This window comes from Bidens hawaiensis, unplaced genomic scaffold (assembly GCF_021521415.1).
Source record: "Bidens hawaiensis isolate Kalapana, Puna unplaced genomic scaffold, B.hawaiensis_p1.1 tig00009327_1, whole genome shotgun sequence".
NCBI lineage: Eukaryota > Viridiplantae > Streptophyta > Magnoliopsida > Asterales > Asteraceae > Bidens > Bidens hawaiensis.
The window spans coordinates 738,755-763,893 of NW_027491688.1; the positions used below are offsets into that span (position 1 = coordinate 738,755).

The window sequence follows — 25,139 nt, forward strand, 5'->3', positions numbered from 1 at the left end:
GAACAGTAAGGTTAATGATAAATGGATCAAAGACCTTCATGATTCAAATAAATTTAATTACGATTCAGCCCACTTCAACAAGGGCTCAAAATATATCAAATCCATTCAATGTAAAAATGGTAAAACTAACAATACAACAAATCATATTCATAACCATTCTAACACTAATATGTCCATTCTTTATTTGAAAAATGAGACTGTTGGCCTTCTTTTATATCACCGATGACAAACCTATTCCGGAGATAATTCGTCCATTTGTCAACAATTACTGAATTAGAGCCTTGGCTTCATTGGCCTTCTTTTGTATCACTTTTAAGAAGTCCGTCTGGTCAAGTGGCTCGGCATTCTTGGTGACATGAACTTGGGCTAGGCTTTTGTAATTTGCTGCTGACTCAGCAATGAAGGCTATCTCTTTGTCTGTAAGCTTTCTCAGAAACTTAGCAGGATTACCTCCCCAAACCTGTCACCGCATCCCCAAATGTTAACATGTTTTGGTTCATAATTATGATCAATCCCTATCATGTTAGGTGGTTACGGCCATGATTCAATATCTTAATGGGTTTGGCACATTTATGATCAATCCCTAACGGGTTTGGTCTATTTATGTTTAATCTGTAATGAGTTTGGCCCATTTATGTTTAGCCTCTAACGGGTTTGGCCCATTTATGTTCAATCTCTAAAGGGCTTTGCCCATTTATGTTTAATATCTTAACAGTTTTGACAAATTTACGTTTAATTTCTAGCGGGGTTGTCACATAAATGACTTAATCTCTAATGAGTTTGACCCAATTACAGGTTTCGCCCACTTCTGTTTAATGTCTAATAGGTTTGGCCCATTTAGGTTTACTCTCTAACGGGTTTTGCTCATTTATCTTTAATCACTAACGGCTTTGGCCCATATATGTTTCATTTCTAACAGGCGTGGCTCATTTATGTTCAGTCTCTAATGAGTTTGGCCTATTTATATTTAATCTACAAGTTTTGCTTATTGTGTTTTATCTAACGGGTTTGGCTTATTTATGTTTGATGTCTAACGGGTTTGGCTCATTTATGTTTAATCTCTAACAGATTTGGCCATTTACACATTTGACCCATTTCTTAACAATTTCGGCCCGTTTATGTTTGGTCTCTAACTGGTCAAAATGGTTAACTTAAAAAGTTAATATTATAAGGAAAAATGTAAATAAAGTGTATGCAAATGCTATCACTTTGTTAAAAGAAAATCATAGCAATATAGTTTTTGACTTTTTGTAATCATATCTAACACATTAATCGTTTAGAAAACTAAAACTCGGTACCTCACCACTGGGAATTCTAGTATCTTGTCTAATGAAGAGACTACGTCTGGACAGGCCCAAGAAGTCAGCCCAATCCAGCTCAGTAGCATCACGGGCACCTTAGACAAGCCCAAGGTCAAACATCGACCTGTCCTTGTTAACCTGATGAGTCCAGAGATGAAAGGGACAGAATCTTGGAGGGAAAACATGATCCAGTGGATAATAGCTCATCCCTTGGCTGGGTCAAAGACCCGGTGGATAATAGAGGGAGCCGAGGAACAACGGTTGGGAGTGAGATCCCCCCAAGACTTCTTATATATATGTATACATTCCCTTTGTAGGATCATGATGAATATGCTCAATAAAATATACTTCTCATTTACATTGTTGTCTCACTGAAACTCATGTAAAGTAACCTCATACACCCACATAACACCCAAGCACACACAACACCCATTCTTCTCTAGAACAACTCACGAGCCCTCACATAATCATCCACGATTCAATTAGGGTTCCAACATTGGCGCCACCCGTGGGACCTTCTTGATTGAAGGTCTCACCCAAAATATTGGAAGAATGGATGATCAAAGCTTGAAGGGAATGTCACTACCGTTTCCTTCCGGCTCAGGCTACGTCCGCCACCAAACACACTGTTGTCGTTGTCTCGCCGAAAAAAGGTCATTGGCGTTGTCCGTCCACTGTTTCGGTAAACAAGTACCAACCTAGTTCAAGTCGTCTCCGGCGTTTTTCCGTGGCCGGAGTTTTTCCGTTGCCGGAATCTTTTTTGAGTTTTCGGAATATTCCGTGAAGTCAAGAGTCTTGAATATTCCCCGGCGTGCCTTGAAAAGTCAGACATGATGATTGCCTTCAACCGACAAGAAACATACCCATCTTCTTTTGTTGGGTTCAACTATGCTTTCGCCGCCGGACTTTTGAATATGATGTAGACGTCGCCGGCTGCCGGAGCTAATAACAACTGGTATAGTCCAACCTGGTTGTAATTAATAGACATGCTTTGATGAAACAAGGGTTGCTGGACCTGTTGCCTCGTCGGAGTCTAGTGAATCGGTTTAATGAGGCAAATTGGAATGATATGAGGTTTACGTTTGAACTCTAAAGATGGGATGAAGGTTTCATGAATGCTCATAGGCATATCTTGGTGAGTCGTAGTCGGTTTTTTGCAGTTAAGTTTTCGGGTTAGAAAGGGGGGTCAAAAGGATCAACGACCCTATATAGATAAACACATAAAAGGTATCATTAACCATTTATCTATTAAACTATGTTTTCTGTTCTTATACCAAAGAATGAGGAAGAACAATATCTAGGTGAATATAGGGTCAAAGGGTTACTTTAATATGGAGACCCTTCAGAATGAAATCCCATACAAAACAACTCATTCATAACAAATCCCCCAAAACCAAACAAGCCCCAAAACAACCTTTCCAGAACGAGGTCTTTCACAATGAAACCCCCTTACAATATAATTCTTTTAGAAATAGGTCCCTTACTAAACCACTTTTTCAGAAGGTCCCTTACTCTCCGGAACAAACTCATTTACCAAATAATTCCTCTAGAAAAGGGTTTCTTACTAGACCATCTCCCCAAGATAAAGCCCCTTACTGAACAATTGCCCCAGAACAAAACCCCCGAGCCCCTTGCCAGGGGGTATCCTGGGACAATTACTTTAATATGAAGACCCTTCCGGGGATTCAGAACAAAAGCCACCGAGCCCCTCGCTAGGGGGTATCCTGGGACAATTACTTTAATATGAAGACCCTTCCGGGGATTCAGAACAAAAGCCCCCGAGCCCCGTGCCAGGGGATATCCTGGGACATTTACTTTAATATGAAGGCCCATCTTGGGATTCAGAACAAAGCCCCCGAGCCCCTTGCCAGGGGGTATCCCGGGACATTTACTTTAATATGAAGGACCTTATGGGGATTCAGAACAAAGCCCCCGAGCCCCTTGCCAGGGGGTATCCCGGGACATTTACTTTAATATGAAGAACCTTATGGGGATTCAGAACAAAGCCCCGAGCCTTCTGCCAAGGGTGTCTTGGGACATTTACTTTAATATGAAAGCCCATCTTGTGATTCAGAACAGACCCCCGTGTAATATAATTCCTTTAGACAAAGTCCCTTACCAAACAATCATTCTTACCAAAACCCCGTCCGAGATAAGCAAGTCATAACATGGTTTCCTTCCAAGTGGGGAACCTCATTTCAAGACAACCCGTATATAATGAGGCTCCTCCCAAAACAATCCCCTCATTACAAACACTCCTCCCATACAATCCCTATTGAAGCCCCTTGCCATATTACAAGAATCTTTTTCAAAGAAGAAGATTTCCTTTCCAAGGGAGGAGGTATTTAAAAATTTCCTCCAGAAAAGAAAGTATCATTTGGGTAAGGGTTTCCTGCAAAGGAAAGCAACCTCTTCCAGATTTTTCTTCTCAAAAAGAGTAATCACTTTCCAGCTAAGAAAGTATTTGAAAATTTTTCCCCATGTGGAATGAGAGCCTTCTACAACAACATCTCTTATATTACAAGATTTTCCTCCAATGAAAATTAATCCCCTTCCATTGGACGAGGTATTTGAGAAACCCCTCATGTGGGGAAAGAGAGCATTCTACAAATATTTTTTGCATTACAAGAATTTTATTTGAAGGAGAATAATCCCCCTCCAAGGGATGGAATGTTTGAAGGGGACGACATATGTGAAAGGTCAATTCCATTCAGAAGGAACCCTCCCCCCTACACCAACGTGGAGCTGGAGGACTAATTTGACTTTGTCATTGTGTCATGGGTCTTCGTCATTGAAGTTTCTTTAATACAACAAAAGGGACCAGTTCATCAGTTTCTATGCATGAAGACGTATCTCATAAAGAGATCACCATTTTAGATAGACTTCCAAGGAAAAATAATTCCCTTCCAATGAATGAGAAGAAGAGTTCCCTTCTAAAGAGTGACAAAGTCGTTATGAAAGGAAAGAAGCCTCATGTGGTAACACTTCACATTCTAAAAAATTTTCATGGAGAAGAAACTTTCATATCCCTATTATCTTTTATAAGAAGGGAATGGGCCTCAACCAGTAGCCCCTTCCATCATCTTCATGTGTAAGACTTCTAATAGATATGAAAACTAATTATGCTTTTTATATTTATGATTAACAAATATAATAGGTCGACTGTACTTATAATTACCCCAGACGGGATAAAGCCCTCCAAAGGAGGCCCCATTCTTATAATTCCCCAAGATGGGATAAAGCCCTCTAAAAGAGGCATCATACTTATAATTACCCCAGACGGGATAAAGCCCTCCAAGGAGGGCCCATTCTTATAATTCCCCCAGATGGATAAAGCCCTCTAAAAGAGGCACCGTACTTATAATTACCCCATACGGGATAAAGCCCTCCAAAGGAGGCCCCATTCTTATAATTCCTCCAGATGGGATAAAGCCCTCTACAAGAGGCACCATACTTATAATTCCCCCAGATGGGATAAAAGCCCTCTTTAAGAGGCACATCACTTATAATTTCCTGTTAATGGAAAAATGACATCAATGCTCCTTCACAAGTGTGAAAGGAAGGCCCGGCTGAGGGGCTTGGATCCATATACAAAATTAACCTAATCCATTAGGTTTAATACTTATAATTACCCCTGTGAAAAATAGCCCCATCCATGAGGCTCAATAATCATAATTCCCCAGGGAAAAATAGCCCCTTCTAAGACTCTTAGAACTCGTATTACCCCCAAGTGGGATATGGCCCCTTGTATGAGGCTCACAACTTATATATTTCCCATTAAATGGGACACCATACATATACGCCCCCCTAAGGGGGAAAGACAATCGAATCTTCTTCACTACGAGTGAAAGGAAAGCCTGACTACATATTGATAGCTAACCTACTACATCCACCTCGCAGGTTGGAAACCTTATAATCCATCCGCATACAGATTGAAAACATCATGATACATCCGGGAGAAAGAGGAGAAATATATAGAAATAATTCAAATCATCAGGATTATTGTCGGTGGTTTGATACATTTTCATCATATATTATCGCATTGGAAATTGTTTGTGTCTTCGTTCTATGTCCACTACTAGTAAAGCAAGAATAGCAAGATCATTGTTAGAGTCTGTTAATGGGCTGCTAACAACTTTGGGAATGTTGCTCAATAAGAACAAAGAGATTTCATACTACCCAAGAGAAAAAACTTAACCTCTGCTTGGTTATGTTAAAGAAACTCGGGTCCAAAGTCCCTTATCCCAATCATAAATAATTAGCATAAAGGACTAGGGGACTTGAAGAGATAATTACAGAACTGGTCCCATTGTGTGGGGACGAGCGCATAATGTTGGTCTTTATTTCACCCCATGACTCTGCCATCTCAACCTTACTAGGTCCAAATCTGATGAGTCAAAATGAAATCAACCCATGGTGTTTATGGTTTACTCATCCTTTATTATATAGAAGAGGGGCTGTGTATTTATGTCATGGTAGATTTAAACTACCAAGAGAACTGGGTCAGGCTCATGGAAACTAAATATCATCTACCTCAGCCATGTACCGAAAAAAGATCTCGTCCGAAACTAGCCCAATGAATTAGTCTAGAAGGGAGGAACCTATCCCATATGTTATGAGAAAGGTGAGCTGGAACTACATTAGTCTTTTGTCCTTATCATAAAAAATAAGGACTAGGGGTAAAGCCTCCTATGAAAATGGGTCTCTGTCCCATGATTGGGACCAAGTCAAGAAAGCCCAGGAGAAACCAAGATGCATGGAGAGTACTAGCTACTCCAACCAAACATCCTACTAGACAGATAAGGAGACATGAAATGTAAATTTGAAAGTGGGAAAAGGGAGCCAACAGTTAAGAGAATGGCGGACGATTCGAAAGGTATCATGACATCTTGAGGGAAGTATGAGAGGCTTTTTCAAAATGTCGTCGGCTCAGGCATGTGCCAGTAATGGGCTGAAGAGGTTACATTAGAAATGGGTTCTCCGAATGATAAGAGAAATATGCCCAGTGGCAAACACGGGCCCAGGTTAAGTATGGCTAAAGTAAGAGAGCCCAAAAGAGAGTATTTAAAAGACCTCTCAAAGTAACTAAACAAAATCATAGGTTCTAGGGGGGTTAAGGTCTTATCCAATTGATCTAAACAAGTTGGTAGTATCAACCTAAAAGAAATGGTTAGAACAACACATGTCCCAGGCCATGTTGTTGGAACAGACGAGGAAAGTCGAAGAGAACAATTGTTCCGAAAGAAAGATCCTAGGTCAAGAATAAACATCCAATTGAAGTGTAGGGGGGTCACGCAAGAGGTCACAACAAAGGTAGAATAGAGACTTGTTGTAAGTCCATTATACTTGTCATAAATAATGAGCACAACAGACCAGGGAGACTTGAAGAGCCTACCTCGGGTTTGGGCTTCCGAGGCGGCCCCGATGGATGAAGAGGTTAGCATAAGAACAGTAAGGAAAGCCCACAGGGCCCAACAAAAAGAAAAAAAGGAGAAGGAAGGCGAACTTGAAACAAGTCTATTACCGTTGTCATAAATAACAACAATAATAGACTGGGGGACTTGAAGAGACTACGTCTGGACAGGCCCAAACAAGAGGCCCAAGAAGTCAAGCCCAAGTCAGCCCAATCTAGCTCAGTAGCATCACGGGCACCTTAGACAAGCCCAATGTCAAACACCAACCTGCCCTTGTTAACCTGAGGAGTCCAGAGATGAAATGGGCAAAATATTGGAGGGAAAACAGGATCCAGTGGATAATAGCTCATCCCTTGGCTGGGTCAAAGACCCGGTGGATAATAGAGGGAGCCAAGGAACAACGATTGGGAGTGAGATCCCCCCAAGACTTCTTATATATATGTATACATTCCCTTTGTAGGATCATGATGAATATGCTCAATAAAATATACTTCTCATTTACATTGTTGTGTCACTGAAACTCATCTAAAGTAACCTCATACACCCACATAACACCCAAGCACACACAACACCCATTCTTCTCTAGAACAACTCACGAGCCCTCACATAATCATCCACGATTCAATTAGGGTTCCAACATCTAACAAGGGCTCCAGCAGCAACCATGGCATGTTTTTCTACATCAACTCCATCAAGAAGTGTAGCTTTAATACCAACAAACACTTCATCCTCAACCGTGCATCCATGCAAAACAGTACTATGACCTACATAACATTTACTTGATTAAAATCAAATCACTTTGTGAAACATTAAACGTTTATAAACAAATTACTCACCAATGGTCACATTTTCACCGATCACTGTAGGATGCACCTTTCCAGGTAAATTAGATTTCGCAACATGAATAAGTGAATGGTCTTGTATATTAGTACCATAACCAATACTAATGCTATTCACATCACCTATATACAAAACCACACTAAGTTCTTACTTCTTTCGACGTATCATAGTTTGTGTTGTAAAAATATATAAGAAAACTTATAGCAGCTGGAGGACCATACACGATTAGTCGATTACCGAAGTACATTAACACAAGCCAAAACATTTAAGGCTTTTAGCCTTACGTCTCAAACCACATCCATACCAAATAGACGATCCCGCCCCTACTTGAATCTCTCCAATGACCGAAGCACTTGGGGCCACAAATGCATCCTTAGAAACCACAGGGGATTTATTAAATACATTCATAAGAGTCCGATGCATTGACAGTTGACACTGCCAAAAACAAAAACTGCTTAAAAAAAACTTAATTTCAGCAATTAAATTAAACTTGTAATAAAACATTGTAAGGAACACCTTTTGTATATACGCAAATAACCCATCAAAATGTGAAATTTTTTGTGGGTTGTGTTAAAAACTGATGAATAAGAAAGGTAAATGAAGAGGTTGGAAATGAGAGATAGGGATTTGGGTGCTTACGTACGTTGTTGTTTGAAGAAGTTGTAGCCTTGGAGGCGTGAACCGAGACGATCCATGGCTTGGCCGGTTTCACGGATCCAAAAGCCGACGGTGTAGGCAGCTCGTCCTAGGCTTCCCATGGCCTGGCCGATAACCGATCACTCTTTGTCTCTTTCACTCTCTTCTATTCTACTTCTTATACTCTCACTTTCTTTTTAAAAGCCAGACGGTAAGTTATTAAATAACGGGTAAAACTTCTAAAGAGATAAGAAATACGATCATTATACATTCATTATAGGGCCGTTACTTTTACCCGAAAACTCTCGTATTCGAACCCGAACTAACCCAACTCGAAGAACCCGAAACCGAGAAAAGACTAACCCGAACCCAAACCGAAGTAATTCGGGTTGGTTCTTGAGTTTGATTTATAAGATTTGGGTCAACCCGAAAAATCCGAATAAACATTTAGTTTTGAAATAAAATATAATTTTATGTATAATAGGCTAAGTCTTAACCACTAAAGTTATCTGGCTTTAATCGACTGTTGTCATTTTAACTATTATTGATCGATAGCTTATGTTTTCCGTTTATTACTAATATCAAACGTAATCAAACAACCAAATCACGCTCGATTGAATACAATTATGGTTCGAGTTAGTTTTACTCTTCTTTTGGATTGTTTTATTAAGTTAGGTTAGTTTATTATTTGATTATTTTTTTATAAGTAAAGAAAAATATGTTGTTTTAATGTAAGCATTGTAGTTTTTAAAAATTTTTGGTTTTGTGTTTTTATTTATAGGATACTCGAAACCCGATTAACCCAACTCGAAAAAATTCGAATCCGAAAAAATCGTGAGAGATTGGGTTGAGTTTCGGGTCAAGATTTAAAACTTTGAAACCCAAAGACCCGACTCGAAAAACCCGAAACCCGAAAAACGAACCCGAAGAACACCCCTAATTTATTATCTATATATGGTTTTACAATATTCGTTTTCAATATTTATATATTTTCTTAAATTTTTTATTTTATTTATTGTAAGAGCATTCTCATCATATTGTAGCATCCTACTTTTGGTTATAATAAAAAAATAAATTTCATTTATTTTATAGTGTGTCGTTTGTCGGTTTAGATAAATAAACTAATACATGATGGGCTTGGACTTTAGAAGATGGAATAAGAGATGGAATGGGCCTTAGGTCCATGGGCTTAAGGGAGTATAAGTACCCCTTAAACCCTAATCCTTTCCAATTTTATTCATCTCCACACTATAGTCTACACCTTGAAAAACACACACAAACACAATCCCTTATTCCGAGCCAAGATCCGAAGTGAGAACCCGAGCTTGTTGGTGCTGGAACGTTGTAACGAGCCAAACCTACATCAAGACTAGACCATGTTCGTAAAACGACTCGTTTAAGGTACGTTTATAATAGAAAGGTGTTCATTTAAGTTCGAATTCGTTAAAGTAATCTTAGATCTGTCTATAACTGGTTAAAACGAATCAAACGCGATAATTCTCAACCAAATTCGTTAATGTTTGATATGTTAATTGTTAACCTAAGAACCGGGTATGAAAATGGACATATATCACATTTAAAAACGAACTGATTAACAGATTAGTTGATTAGGGTTTGTAGGCGCTAGGATTGCGAGTTAAACGATACCAAATTCATGTTATTTCGTTGAGATTTGAGGTCCAATTGCAGATCTGATGAAGGTTGACTGCGCATGTTCTTATCAATTTTAACTTTAACCCCTTTAGTCAAAGTTTGGATAAGGACAGATGCTAATTCGTTATGATCAACGGATCAAGATGACGAATCAAGGAATTCGTTACTCGCCCATTGGTTAAGACAAGATAATGAATTAGCTCACCCAGTTCATTATGTTAAGATAACGAATCAAGTGATTCGTTACTCACTCTGTTCGCTATATTAAGAGAACGAATCAAGTGATTTGTTACCCACCAATTCGCTATGGTAAGATAACGAATCAAGTGATTCGTTACTTACCCAGTTCGTTATGATAAGGTAACGAACCAGATAACTAATCAAGGCATGATAAGATAACGAATCAGATGACGAATCAGGCTTAATTTGTTATGAAGAATGAGTTAACAAATTAGATAATAATTTTAAATCCTAATGAAAATTGTGTTAAGACAGTTAATGAAAATAAAATTTTTCCAAGCTGACCTGGCAGCTTAACCCCAGCCAGGGGCTCTGCCCCTTGGACCACGCTAGGGGCTGCCGCCTCTAGAACCCCGCTGCTAGGGGCGCTACCCCCAGACCCCCGTTCATTGAGGGTTACAATTAAACTAGACATACGATATGGATAGCGATAGTAATTAATATGCGTAATTGTTATACAGTTAGCCGTGCACAACTAAAGAAAGGAATAACCATTAACGGTGAACGTAATTGAGTTCAGGTGAGTTTCTAGCCCCATTCCTTGCTATGTTTTCGGGGTTGTGTGTATACTCGATGTGAACTGTTAATACACTTATCCTAAGTGATAAGTGTATGCCAAATGTGATTATGTGAAATATATGAATGATTGCTTGTCGGTACGTGAACGATCTTCGGATATTGCATGTACTGTCAAGTTATAATGCTATGTATAATGTACGAATGATATGTACGTATGTTGTGAATAAATGTAATAGATAGCCAGGTACAGAAGAAATGGACTGAGCCCTAATAATACTCAAAGTAGAAAGGGACCGAACCCTAATAATATCCGAGGCAGAAAAGGGACCGAGCCCTTTATAAATCTCGAGGCAGAAAGGGACTGAGCCCTAATAATACTCAAGGCAGAAAAGGGACCGGACCCTAATAATATCCGAGGCAGAAAAGGGACCAGACCCTAATAATATCCGAGGCAGAATAAAATAAAGTAAAGTAGAACTTAGAAGAAAGTATAAAGTTAAGTATGTATATTATGAACGAAGTATGAGAATATGAAGTATGTATGAAAGTATGTATTATGAAAGTATTGCATGTTGTATGATTAACTAGAACTCACTCAGCGTAGCTGACTTTTAGTATGTACACAGGTGAGTAGATTGAGACAGCTGGCTTGAGCGGAGGACATGTGGCAGAAGAATAAAAGGCTGGCATCTAAAGACTCAAGGCGTTTTATAATTTATGTTTTTGATTTGAAAGATAATATGTTTGATAAGACAAAAGTTATGGATTAATGTGTAATGTTTTATGAAAGTTTTTAATATTTCGCGAATGTTTTATTAACTCTGATGATTAGAACCATGTTTATGAGTAAATCCAACGTCCAATGCAAGCCACCGGTAACAGGGCCTTACACATATCCCCTAAAAATAGATGATGGAAGTTTTCAAATTATATGATAGGGTTTTGAATGTTTGTGAGTGTAAATTATAAGGTGCAAAGAGAAAATGTAGTGATTTTTTTGTAAATTTGGGAAAACAAAGTTTGCCCCTATTTATTTTTTAATATTTATTGAATTGTTGTGAGTAGAAAAGAGAGAAAAATGTAAATAATAAATGTATAAAAAATGTTATTTAATTGATGAGGAGAGAGAAATGTATTGTTTTTATTGTAATTATAGATGAGGATGAGTGATAGGTTAAGAATGCTCTAAGAAAATTAATAACTCAGTTTAAAAGCTATCTAGGTTTGACCCCCTTATTTTTTTTACTATAAAATTGTTTCCTAATTATAACTAATATCTTTTTTTAAAATCGAATATTAATTTTTAGTATATTCTAGTTTCATAGGATTTTCATATCAAATATTTGGTAAGATTAATTTTTAATTTAATGAGATGTTATAACCCGTTTAAGGGCTATATGGCTTTGGTGAGACCCATACCCGCGAATTTGAGTAAATGCATAAGAAACCTTCATTTACAAGTAAAGCAATCTGGTAACTTGAACAAATGTAGAGAGCAACCAGAGAGATTTTAAATACTTAGTTTATATATATTTAAGATATAGATATAGATAATAAAGAGGAGAACTTAGTGCTAACTTAGGGTTGTTGGGTAGTTAGCACACGGTTGTCAAACAACCCCTTCTATATGCAATAAGTTTCTTGAGTTTGGAAAGTATTAAAGCGGCAAACTTAGCACTTTCATCGAATTGATGTTGGCTGTTTAGGATGGAAAAGATAGATTATGGGTGCAGCCACATGTCGACTTTTTCTATTCACGGCAGGGTAAGGTTATGGTAGTCTACACCGTTTAAGATTTTGTTAATAAGGGCTTCGAAGAACATAATGAAGGCTGGTGAAGATTTGACATATTTATCAATTGATTAGAAGGGTATTTTGAACCGGTTGTTGGAAATGGCAATAGTTATTACTTTTGGCTGGATCAGTGGATTGGGGAGGACAACCTTATAAACTTGAATATGGGGTTGTTTGTAGTAGAGTCGAAGAAGTTATGTTGGGTGTGGAAAGAATAAAATGAAGTCAAGAAGGTTATGAGTCAAATTGAGAATGGAAAGGAGGCTAAAGTTCCAGTGAACAACAACAATTGCTGGTGGTATGGCGTGTGTAACAACTTAGGTTCTTCAATACCCTACCCATTTTTGTTTTCGGGTAATTTTTAACCAACAAGACATCACATTTATCAAGCTAATATTATTTTATTATTATAGTTATTATATTTAATTAATTTTTATTAATATAACTTTTCAATCCTATGCATTTTTCACCATAAACTAAGTTCAATCTCATTTTGTTTCCACACAATAACTTCAGGGACCAATTTGCAAATTTAATTAAACAATATATGAAATTATAACCCAACCCCAAAACCAAACGCGTGACACGTATTTTGATTAACCTTGACCCGTTTAATACCTTAGACCATAATCATCGTTACATAATTGGAATTGATCTTTTCATATCGTTTATATGCGTATTTCAAACTACACCGACATCACTAATTAGGATTATACAATCAATTGGATACGATTTGTTATAATATCAAAACCGTCTTTAACAACATAGGAATATACCAATTAGAGTTTATAAGAATTCAAATTATCGTTTCTGCACATCCTGTGTAACGTGTTCAAGAAACCCAACTCAATTTGCATAACACGTAATCTGTTTAATGCGTTTAACTTCATCTCGTGTCGTCGGCCTTTGTTCGTCGTTTTCCTTCAATTCGTATTTGTGTGAGGTATTTTTTATATGCATAGTGTTCGCCTTTAAGCCCTTAACGATTACCCTAACATTAATTAAGCTAACAACAAACGAATTGTTCAATTTCAGAATTAGGGTTCTAGAACTAATATGGATCAAAACATATTATGTATCTAGATAATTGTGATTATATTATAATCAACTGACACACCAGCCCAACTGGCTGGTTTGTGTGTGTTCTTTGAAAAGACCCGACTGGGGACGCAGGTTCGAGCCTCCCCCAACCCGGTTTTTGATTCTTTATTAAAAAAAAAGTGTTTTAAATGATTGGTTAAATGATTTATATGATTTGTAATTAATATTAAATAAACCCTATTTTATTAAACCGAAATCTTTAAAGTTTACGTTGTTGACACATAATCTCGTTATGGATTTTTGGTGTGTGTGTGTGTGTGTATATAATTAGCATTATAAGTATATATTGTTTTAAATAAACCTTAGTAAAACTCGACACTATATATTAACGTTTTCTCAGCGTTGATCGTTTTCACAAACTTTTATCTTTATTATATATGCATTATTTGTTATTAAACAAAAACATAATAAAAGTGTTAAACGTGTTAGATGTGTTAACTATATCTTTACCATTAAATTTCGTTAAAGATTCAAGATAAATATTTATTAAATATTATTATGTGTATTACTACATATTATAATTATTTATTTAAAAACTTATATATTTGTATTTATTTATTCGAATAATTATAAGTATATTTTATATTAAAATTAGTTATTTAAATTATTAATTTATAAATTTGATTATATATATATATCATATCAAGTAATCATGGGTAATTTTATAAATATTAAAAATGATGATTTTAATAAATAAATGATAATCAATAATATTAATCTTTGCAATAATAATCACTATAAAAATTAATCGTTCGATCAATAATATTCTAATTACAACATAATTCAATTCATATCGAAATCTTAAATCCACTATCCGTGTTATATCTTTTATAATTAATTTATATTATTATAGTGAACTAAGAATCCTTGTCAGTGCATCCCGAAGGGTTTAATTGTTTATTTTCTCACATCATCACTTGATTCTTTGTTCATCCGTTAAGGTGAGTGTTTCACTCCCCTATTTTACTCATTTTAAACATTTTGGGGACATATGCGTATTTACAGTACTTTCTTATTATTATCCACATTAGCAACTGTTATCCTTGTGCGTATATCAGTTTATGTCTAACTTGTTATTTGCTTACTTGCTTTATTTTTACCGCATTTAGAGAGGTCCATCTTAATAGTATGATCATACGACCATCGTAGTGGCCAACGTCCAATCGCATGACAATGGTTTCACTGACATCTCATTTTTGGTAACCAATGTCCGATTCGCATGGAAACGGTTTAGCCATTTCTTTATTATTTGTTTGAATTGTGTACATGCTATGGCTTAATTGTTACCTCACAGGAACAGTTTGTGTTTTCCTTTAAATATTATATTGTATCTCTATTAATTGGTGTTTTACTCACTCAACCTCGTTTTGACAAAATTATTTATATTTTATACGCATATGCAGGTCATCTTGTGAACTGATTATCAAGAATTATTGAAGGACTTAGGATTTTCTATGTTAGAGAAGAGATTATCAAGACTTAATTAAATTTGAACTACTTATTATCTTGTTTGCTTTATTTATGAATGATGTACTTTGTTTTACTTGGATTTGTTGAATATTTAAATAAAATAAATAGCTATTATCATTTATTAATTTGCATGATAGTACCTTGTGAGCTGTAAGCAATCTGTTCGCGCCTCGACGTTTTTGCCTTAAGTTGGGGTGTGACAGCGTGGCATTCAAGAACACGTGGGTTTTTCGGGTTCAGAGGGAGGTTATAAGTTTGTGGAGGATGAAGGCAGCCAATTTTCTAATTGTGCTTTGAGACTGGAATTGAAGTCCAAATGTTAGCACAAGAATCCTACGTTTATCTTTGGCTGACATATGTTTCAAATTAAAGTGAACGCATTTGTTTGGAGGTCGGTAGCAAAAAAAGATACCGACATTGGAGGTTTTACCTAAAGAAGTTCCCATTGCAGATGGAGTTTCTAAAGGATGTGGCGAGGCTGGGGAAACTATGTCTTGTTGTGCTTCCAATGTCTGGTGACGAGAAGTTTTTGGAAGAAAGTTTTGATTGAACCGTATGCGAGGTCACTGACTATAAATCCTCGCATCAGTTGACAACAATTTCATTTGGTGTGGTATATCAAGATAGTCGGAGACGAATTGTGTATGTTGTATTACTTTCTTCGTGTTGATGGCTTTGGAAAGCTACAATTAATGCTAAGATCTTCAGGTGCGAGTCAATGGTTGTGGATCAAAATTCAAAGATAAATAAAATGCGGATCAAAATTCAAAAATAAATTCTATGAATGGTGGAATGCGCGATTACCTAAAGACCCTTAGAGCATTCACATTCAATACATCTATTTTTGTGAGGGGGTTTTTATAATGTAATGAGTGGTTTAGGGTGTTGTGAGTGAATGAGAGAGAAATCCAGTGATTTTTTTGTATATTTGAAAAACTATTATTCACCCACTATTATTTTTTAATATATTTTGAATGTGATTGTGACTTGTGAGTGAAAGAAAGATAAATATTAATGATAAGTATATAAAAGATTTTATTTAATTGATAAAAGAGAGAAAATATCGTGATTTTTAATGTAATTTTGGATTTGGAGATATGGATTAAATGTGAACTAAAGGTTTTAATTTGAACTTGTGATTGCTCAAAATAACTTCTCATGGTTTCACAAAACTAAAGGTTTTAATTTGAACTCCTTTATATGTATATAGCTATAGCTATTTGAGTTTATATTCACATAAAATTTCGATGCCAAAACATTGTTTTTGGTTGTTATTCAAAATGTTGGCGATATGAGGGGTTATATGTCATATTTTATCTATTCTGTTTGGTTTAAAATAAAAATATGTAACCAAAGTAACTGTTTGACTAGATTTAAGGCTCAGACCAACTACAAGTTCATTCCTAGCATATTCCCTCTTAGATTTTGGAACACGGGCGAGATGGAGCATCATTGCTCCACGTTGGACGTTGATTCTCTTAGAATCAAATGTTTAACTATTGATAAAATTTATCCATATACATACATTCTTGAAAAGTTACGGTTTTAAAGTCCCAATTATAACGTCTATATAACTACATGATCAAATCTTCCTACGAAAAGGATTAATTAAATACTCAACCGTTCCTTTACTTCTTATTTCTTGGTTGTATTGTAACACTGGTCAGCATAAAAATGGTGTCACACCCCAACCTATTTAAATGACAATATCTATTAATTGAATTCAATTATCAAATAAATCAAAATACAAACAAGTATATAATTTATACAACAATACAAATTTTATACTTCTTGATTAAAATATTCTTCTAACTAAAGTCTTCACTAAGTCTTCACCAACCTCCATATGCGTATAAAATAGAATTTTGTCAACAACACATGTTGAGTGAGCAACACACCAGTTTAAGTGTAGATATAGTATAGTATAAAAATAAGTATTTTCAACAAGTCATATGAGAATAACAAATTAACCAAATGAGAAAGTATAACTGAGATGTCGAGAAGCACAAAGTCTATAACGACTGGCGTATGATCATACTAGACTGAGATTATGTTGGACCTCTCCGAATGCGAAAGCATACAAAGCAAATAAGCACATAAACAAATAAAGTATAAGTTGTTAACACATAAGACAAAGTTGCAGTTTTTAGTATAAGTATATATAAGAAATATTATTTACGCATATATCCCCAAAACATGGAAAAAGAAGTAAAATAGGGGAATGTGGTACTCACCTTAGCAAATAAGCAACGGGAGTAAATACGGTACAACGGTAAAGTAACGTCACGCTCGAGGTGTATTAAAGAACGAATCCTATGTGATAAAGATAGTCGAAGAATACAATAAATAAATAGGTGCATTAAGATTGATTGGGTGTTCTTGACGGAAACATTTATTGCTTTAATTTTATAATTAACTTTATTATTTTAAACATCATTTTTATTTATTAATAATTTTATTAGCAAAGCTTTATTGTTCATAATGTTATTTTAATTATATAAAATACATTTGAATACTCATATAAACGTTTACTAAGATTTTAGATAAATCATATATTCTTATTAAATACATCTTTTAAATAAGTATTGTAGATAATTAATAATAAATAATAATATTTGAATAAACTATAATAGTTTATGAATGTATTTTAATTAACAAGGTTATATTATATACAATTTAGATTAAAACTCTCTTTAAATTATTTATTAAAAAAACCTTTACCAAATTAAATAACTAATAAACATATATATATATGCATATATATATGATATGTGTCGGTTTTAACCAAGGTTCAGAAAACGACTAGTTAATGTATCGGTTTAATAGAAAAATATTGAGTTATTATTATCTATTTTAATAATAGCAATATGATGAATAAATGATCTATATTAGTTTTAAAAAAATAATTATAAGAAAAAGAACCCAAAACGGGCTGGGGGAGGCTCGAACCTGCGCCCCCAGCTCGTCCAAGTCTTGAATACAAAACACACAACCAACTGGACTGGACGTCTAGTTGTTTAATGATCAGAATGATAATTTATGTTTAAAAACCCAGAATAGCCCCCAATTCCCAAGAACCTTAGATCAACAATTGATTAAACTCGTGTATATTGGTTTAATCAACCATAGGGTTAATATAGACGACAATTGGACGAGTTGAAACATGCATTAAATTACCTCAAACTGTTGATAATTGATGGGCAATAATAACGAGGAACAGGCCGACGGGTTTGATGACGAACAGACAGCCAAACGACAAATATAATTCAATTGATTAAAGGTTAAGGACGGCGAGGGTGTCGAGATAACATTTGCAAGTTTATTTTGATTATATCCTCCGTTTTCGTGTCCAACAAGTTCCTAGGGTTGTCGGCTACGATAATAAGGAAAAACAGATCGATTGTGATTGAATTAACATAATTGTGATGTCGGTGTGAACGAAATAAGCAAGTATAACAAAATTTTGATTCAGTTTCCTAAATTGGTTCCGAGAATTGAGGTCCAAGTTAGGCAGATTATAATCGGGTACAAGAAAACTAATGTGGGTCGGGTTTGGGTATTAGGATATCCAAATTATCATATGGGTTATAACAATATTTTCATTTTAACCCTTGAGGTTTAAGGATGGATACAAAAGGGATAAAAGGTTTAGTTTGGGTTGGTTTTGCCAAAATAAGAAAGGTATAATATATCTAACTGTACTAATAAAAGAAAATAATGAAGATGATTTGGCAATCTCACATTCATTCTTGGCCTAATCTCTCTTCTCATTCATTTGACTTATCCATGGGTTATGGAGCAAAATCATATTGGTAAATGGGTTATAATTTCCTTTCTAATTCTCTAATCTCTCATTTAATTCTACCTAACAATCCATGGATCATGGGTTAAGATAATTTTGGCAAATGGGTTATAATTTCATTTCTAATTATCTAATTTCTCATCTTATTTATTCTAACAATCCATAGGTCATGGGGCAAAACAATTTTGAGAAATGGGTTATAATTTTCATTCTAATTTTCTAATTTTTCATCTCATTCATCATAGTTATCCACGGGTAAATGGTCAAAACAATTTATGCAAATATTGTATATAAAAATTGATTTTGTAAATTTGAGATTCTAGACTTCTTATTGTTTATATATTTTATTTTTACCTTTAATTTTGTTCATTTCTTTCAAATAATGGATCTTTTTATTTTTATTAGTTGACAAATCCGTGTAATACACGGGTTCAAAAGCTAGTATATATATTATATAAAAATAATTAACAAAAATATTACAATAATGAATTACGCTCGATAAACGTGAATGAATTTCCCGAACCTCGAAATGGGTCGGGTTTTAATATAAATAATAAATATTGGAAAGTCCGAGTTGTTACACATGAGATCTTCATGCCAATGTATTCCATAGGTAATATTAAATAACATCAACTTTTGACAATTAACTTGTAAAAATCTTCAAGCTCGATCTCTACAAGTCAAATTATAGATGTGTATGTCTTGAACCTCGTATCCAAAAATCACAGTTTGACATCGAATTGACGACACTAATTCTTCAACAATTTCAGGAGACAATGATAAAACATAAATAATATTTCTTTTGTTGAATTGATTTTTCCGAAAGTTACAATTGTAACAAATAGTTAATCCACCTAAAGAGTAAATAGGATTTAATCACTTAAGTTTTTAGTTTTGACATGGTTTAAACCCGTTTAGATATGTTTTTAATCGTGTCATTTACTATTTATATGATTCAATTTCCATATATGATCATCTTAACACAATCATTCCCCCTAGACCTACTAATCGTAGTCTCTTTAAGATGCTACAAAACTGGATTAATTCTGTTACAATTATTGTTACTTTTGTCCTTCATTATGTTATCATCTAATTATGCAATGGTGTTGGGTTCTGATTAAGCGCAAATGATTACCTAAGAATAATAGTGTCTGCTGGTTTATTTGCAATATATTGTTTGAGAACCTTATAATTGCACGAGGAATGCATAATTACAGTTTTGACCCTACCAAATGGAATCTTAGCCAATGTAATGCCAGAGGAATCTTTGTCATACTTGTATGTACAAGATTGGTACAACCACTTCCCAACTACTAACTAGACAAAGTCACCAGGTTCATTGTTAAACACTTTCCGACTTTTTCATCTCCAAAAAAATATAGTTATTTCAAGCAGTGGTGGGTTCTAATAGTAATGATCTTATATTTTTAACAACACTATCTTCTTTAATCATTTTTCATCTCTTACAGCTCATATGTGTGACACACACATACATATTATATTAGTCTTTCTTTTATTTTAAAGGGTTTTCCTCAGCTTACACACCGTCTGAAAAGTTGCCCATATAAATTTTAATTTTCCAGCAAAGTTTTCATGCTTTGTGCAATGCTGGGGAGAACATTTATTGTGATATTGTCCTTCTGGGCGGCTCTCACGGTCATCACGCCTATTCTCATTCGGCTGTCTGCATCTGCAAGCCTCTTGGATTACAATGGTATGTATTTTTATATATTTAGTGATTGTTTGTTTGGCAAATTTGTCTTTTCTTTTATCATATAATCTTGGTCATTGATTCTTGTCTTATAACATACAAGAAAGAAACAATCATCTTTAAATAACTTTTACTATGTTGATTGTGTAGGAGAAATAAAGAATGGTGGCATCGTCCAAAGTAGTAAAGAGGTCGGTTTATTGTCTAGAAGAGCACTTGGATCTATCCGACGCCCCACGAAAGAAATACACGCATCATCACCATCACCATCACCATCACCATCGCCATTATCATCACCGTCATCAGAACTTGGTAGACAAATTGGATATGAACTTGAAGTGAGTGATGACACAAGAGTTGTATCCAACACAAAAAGGCAAAAACAAGATAACTTGAGTTCATTTTGAGCTTTCATGATTCACTTGGTTCACCTTGTATAGCTATGTACCGAACCAAGTTGACATTTTTTTATAGAACGACACATTTATTCGTATTTAGACAGACCAAGAAAGCGGTTATCGAAGAAAAAATAATATATGTAAATAACATGCGTTTCAACTTTCAAGTCGATTGGCAAGTGTTGTGACATTGTTATGGCCAGGAGGAATGATGTTGGTGATAGTAGTTGGGATATACTTAAGTCCTAGTGATGGCATCGTAAAAGCAGTACATGCTTGTTGCTTCAAGGTGAATCAACCATCATTGAACAATAATGAATATATCTTATCTTGTGTGTTTATGAATACCTCCTTATGAGGGGATTATCATTTAGAACTATTACAAAGTATTTTATATACTTCATATAATTATTGTATTTTTCAATGATACAAGTCAACTGGGATTGGTCAAAGATAGTTGGGTAAGAGTGGGCTAACATGTCATATTTGTTTATTATGGCTAGTGGCAGGGTAACTATTGTCTATTGTGGTGATCATTGTAACAAGTTTCAGGTTACTTAAATTGGTTTCAATTTCATATACACGATTTCCATTCGAAAACCGAATTCGAAATCCGGTTTGGATGAGAACTGGATTTGAATAAATCGAATTTCAGATTTTTCGAGTCCATTTCAAATAAGGCATCGACTTGGTTTTTAAAAATGTGCCTGAACACGAGACGTAATTTCAACACAAGCCTGATTGCTCTTGAGTTTTTACTGCTTGAGGCGACCATTGTATAGGAGGTGTGCTTGAGGTGTGATAAGAACGGCTTGACGCCTTGAACGCAAGAATGAGGCGCATCTCTTGTAAACTAGAAGATTTTGTGCATATGAATGTTGTATATGTAGTTTTTGAAATTGTACTTATAGCTTGTTTTTGTATTAAATTCTATGTATAGAACTTATTTATATCTAAATTTTGGGTAAGTGATTCTAAACCTATTATAACTATAAACTTTTTTTTTATATAAATACCTTATGCCTAGCGTACGTGATGTGGTGCATGTTGTGCCTCCCACTCTGAACCCCATCACTTCTGTGCACCTCGCTCTAATCCTAATATAATTATATATTTTTATTGTAATTGTAATATTTGTCAGAGCTTAATGAAATAACTCGGTTGCAGGACGTGGATGTAGGTCCCTCACTAGGACTTAATCACATAAAAATTCTCGTGTCGTGTATATTTTCTGGTTTTAGCAAGATATTCGTTTGTGTATGTATTAGTTATTTTAGTTGCATGCCACTCTGTTCCTAACTTCCTAACAAGTGGTATCTTTCTGCTGTTCCATGGGGTTTCGGTAATACACGGTTGTAGTAAATGACGATTAGCATATCGTTTTGAATCACGTTCTATTTCAGAAGGAGCAAGTTAGGCTCTAATGTCAGTTCCCGGTTTTGTAAGGGTTTAAAATCGAGTATTATCAATAGGGTTGGTTCCTTGGTATAGTCTTTACCTTAACCAGGTCTGCCGGTTCAGATAACCAAAACCAGTTTGATCACCTCTATTCCTAACATGGCGTTGGTGGTAACACCTCTATAACATCTTTTGTTTTTAACATCGATAATGGTAAAAACTTGAGGAATTAAATTATGAACCATGAACTTCATCTTTTGGGTTAATTTGTGAATGAGTGTCAAAATTGATATGATTGATGACAATTTACTTTAAATAATTGGAGGGTATATAGATTCCTTGTTGCACAATATTATTAAAGAATATAAAATCTTATCATATAGCTCATATGTCACTTTCTTGATAACAACCTTCCAATTGTCATGACTATTGGCATCTCTTTCAATCGTGTCATTATCTTCAATTGCGTCGTGTTAGCAACGTAAATACATGAAAGACGTTATATATTTTTAATTTATAAATGTACATTACAGAACACGTACAAATTACAAGTTTACAATCATGTTACAAATCACAATTATGAAATACAAATTCATTTTATATATGTAGAAACAATTATTGTTCATATATATATATATATATATATATATATATATATATATATCGCGGTTTTTAAGCAGTAATGGCTTTAGCAACGGGATGGAGATCAAACGTGTCGATGTGTTGACTAGCGATGTGAAATTGCGCAACATAATTATACGATGACTTCCATGACTTGTTTGGTGGTTCGTTTAGAAAAGCCCACCTGCCACTAATCCACCTGCGTAAAACAAAATTTTAAAGGTATTAAATTTGAAACTAAATAAATAGACATAATAATATAAAAAACCAGACCAGCCATGTTTCTTTAGAAGTGGTTCCATACTATCTTCTTCTCTAATTACAAGAGGAAGAGGGTCACTCCCATCATCTACATCTCTCTACAAAACTCAAAATTTAAAACTAAAGATAAAACAAATAAAAAAAATTACTATGTACTTTGGTTTGACCATCATCAATACATTTGAGAATTAAAATTGTATAAATAACTATATTTTTTGGTATATATTTTTTTTATCTCTACAACAATTAAACATATGAAAAGATTAACACATTCATAAATCTAAGAAACGTACAAACCTGGCCAGTTATATATACTAACAAATTTAAACTTCTTTGAACAAAAATATTATCTACGATTAGATTGTCTACAACGTCATAACTCATTCTTCTCTCATTCATGTCTGGTCAACATGTCACAATATTTTTTTACTCAAACACATTATTACCCCCAACACTTAGAGAAAAAGATTAAAAAAAATTTTAATTCCATGTATAGCGTGCACATAGCCAAGGACAGGGATGCCACAACACCGCCATGTTGAGCATGCAGTGGCCACGGATGTCTTACAGACCCCCGTGTGGCGGGTAGTCTCACAAAAGTAATAATACTTTTTAAAGTATTAAAAAAAAACGGTATAAACATGACAAGGATACCGTAATTTCAAAGGGTATTTACCAACTCGTGAAATAAAGTGAAAACATGCTAGATATATATAACTGATCATGACTATAAACACAAAAACTTGTATGACATAAATACTAACGAATATATAAAAATATGAAAAATAGATATATTTATGATTTTCTGAATATACCTTATCTTCCTTTGAGAATCTATAAGAAGCTTTAAGAAAGAAAAGTTCCTCCTCTTCCATCTTCTTCAATCTCCAAAAACTAGCAATTTCTTCTTTGGTCAGTGACCAATTCCTATCTAAAAAAAATCATTAGTGAAACTAAAACATCGATCTTGAATTCAAATCAATAAATTAAGAAAAGATGAAGTATACCAGATTGAAGATGACAAGCATGTGAGCCCCAACCTGCCATTAGAGAACCCATATTCTAAGATTTTAAAACAGTTTCAAGTGATTCCATATTTTGAGTGGTAGTTGTGTGTATATATAGTCACTTCATGACATAGTCTATATATGCACGCTAATCTTTTTGTGTAAAAAATTTGGTGATAAATGGTTGACTATAGATGTTGATAATTAAAATATTATTTTTGTTGTTTTAAGATTCTTATATTACGTGAACGAAGCCCCATATGCATACGTACGTACGTATGTAGTAATTAATAGTAAATTATGTATCGTGTATTTGTTATGGAATGTTTGAAGATCTAAGAATTTGAAGCCAGAACCATATGGGCTTGGTGACCAATGACAACATTAACCCTTGGTCAGGCCAGACAAATGATCATAGGCGGTAAGATGATGCCTTCCGATGCGATTCTCTCTCACGAAATACGCTTAATATACTCTCACGTTAGAGTAAGTCGCAACTCACAAGAGATATTGGGACTAGAAACATTCTTTGTTCACATGACTTTTAGAAGTCACACGTTTCTCCCCCTTCGAATGTTTTGAATCAAGTTATTTAAGCAATATTCATAAACTTGTATTGAATAGAATTATATGATCACGTACTCACAACTAAGTATAGCGTAAGATGTATGTTATGATGGGTAACATGTGTGGCGAGAGCTTTGAAAACATCAATTTATACAAAAGTTGCAAGTCTTATAGTAAATGCCATTAGACCATGTGTAGTCATAACACTTTATTTTCTGGGCATTATGCGCCACGTAGCGTTCAGTTAGAGTTATGGTTTTTTTGCAAAAAGATGGTGTGGTCATAACTTTCCACCCCTGGGCGTTATGCGCCACGTGGCGCCCAATCAATTTTACACTTTTTTGTTTTTTTTAATTTTTTATTAAGAATAATTAAATAACAATAATACTTTATTGAATAAATATTA

General features: G+C 34.8%; 2 protein-coding genes across 2 annotated transcripts; both read right to left on the minus strand.

Annotated features, from left to right (window-relative positions):
* Positions 1–265: 265 nt before the first annotated feature.
* On the minus strand, positions 266–7,969 carry LOC143531992 (gamma carbonic anhydrase 1, mitochondrial-like). Its single transcript, XM_077027158.1, has 4 exons — positions 7,840–7,969; positions 7,552–7,677; positions 7,361–7,479; positions 266–460 (listed from the first exon to the last, which is right to left on the minus strand). Exons 1-4 carry the CDS (start codon positions 7,961–7,963, stop codon positions 266–268), a joined length of 564 nt encoding a protein of 187 aa, XP_076883273.1. The 5' UTR covers positions 7,964–7,969.
* Positions 7,970–22,927: 14,958 nt separating this feature from the next.
* On the minus strand, positions 22,928–24,324 carry LOC143532019 (uncharacterized). Its single transcript, XM_077027178.1, has 4 exons — positions 24,167–24,324; positions 23,975–24,090; positions 23,172–23,257; positions 22,928–23,097 (listed from the first exon to the last, which is right to left on the minus strand). The coding sequence occupies exons 1-4, from the start codon at positions 24,216–24,218 to the stop codon at positions 22,950–22,952; spliced, it is 402 nt and encodes a 133-aa protein (XP_076883293.1). The 5' UTR covers positions 24,219–24,324; the 3' UTR covers positions 22,928–22,949.
* Positions 24,325–25,139: the final 815 nt, after the last annotated feature.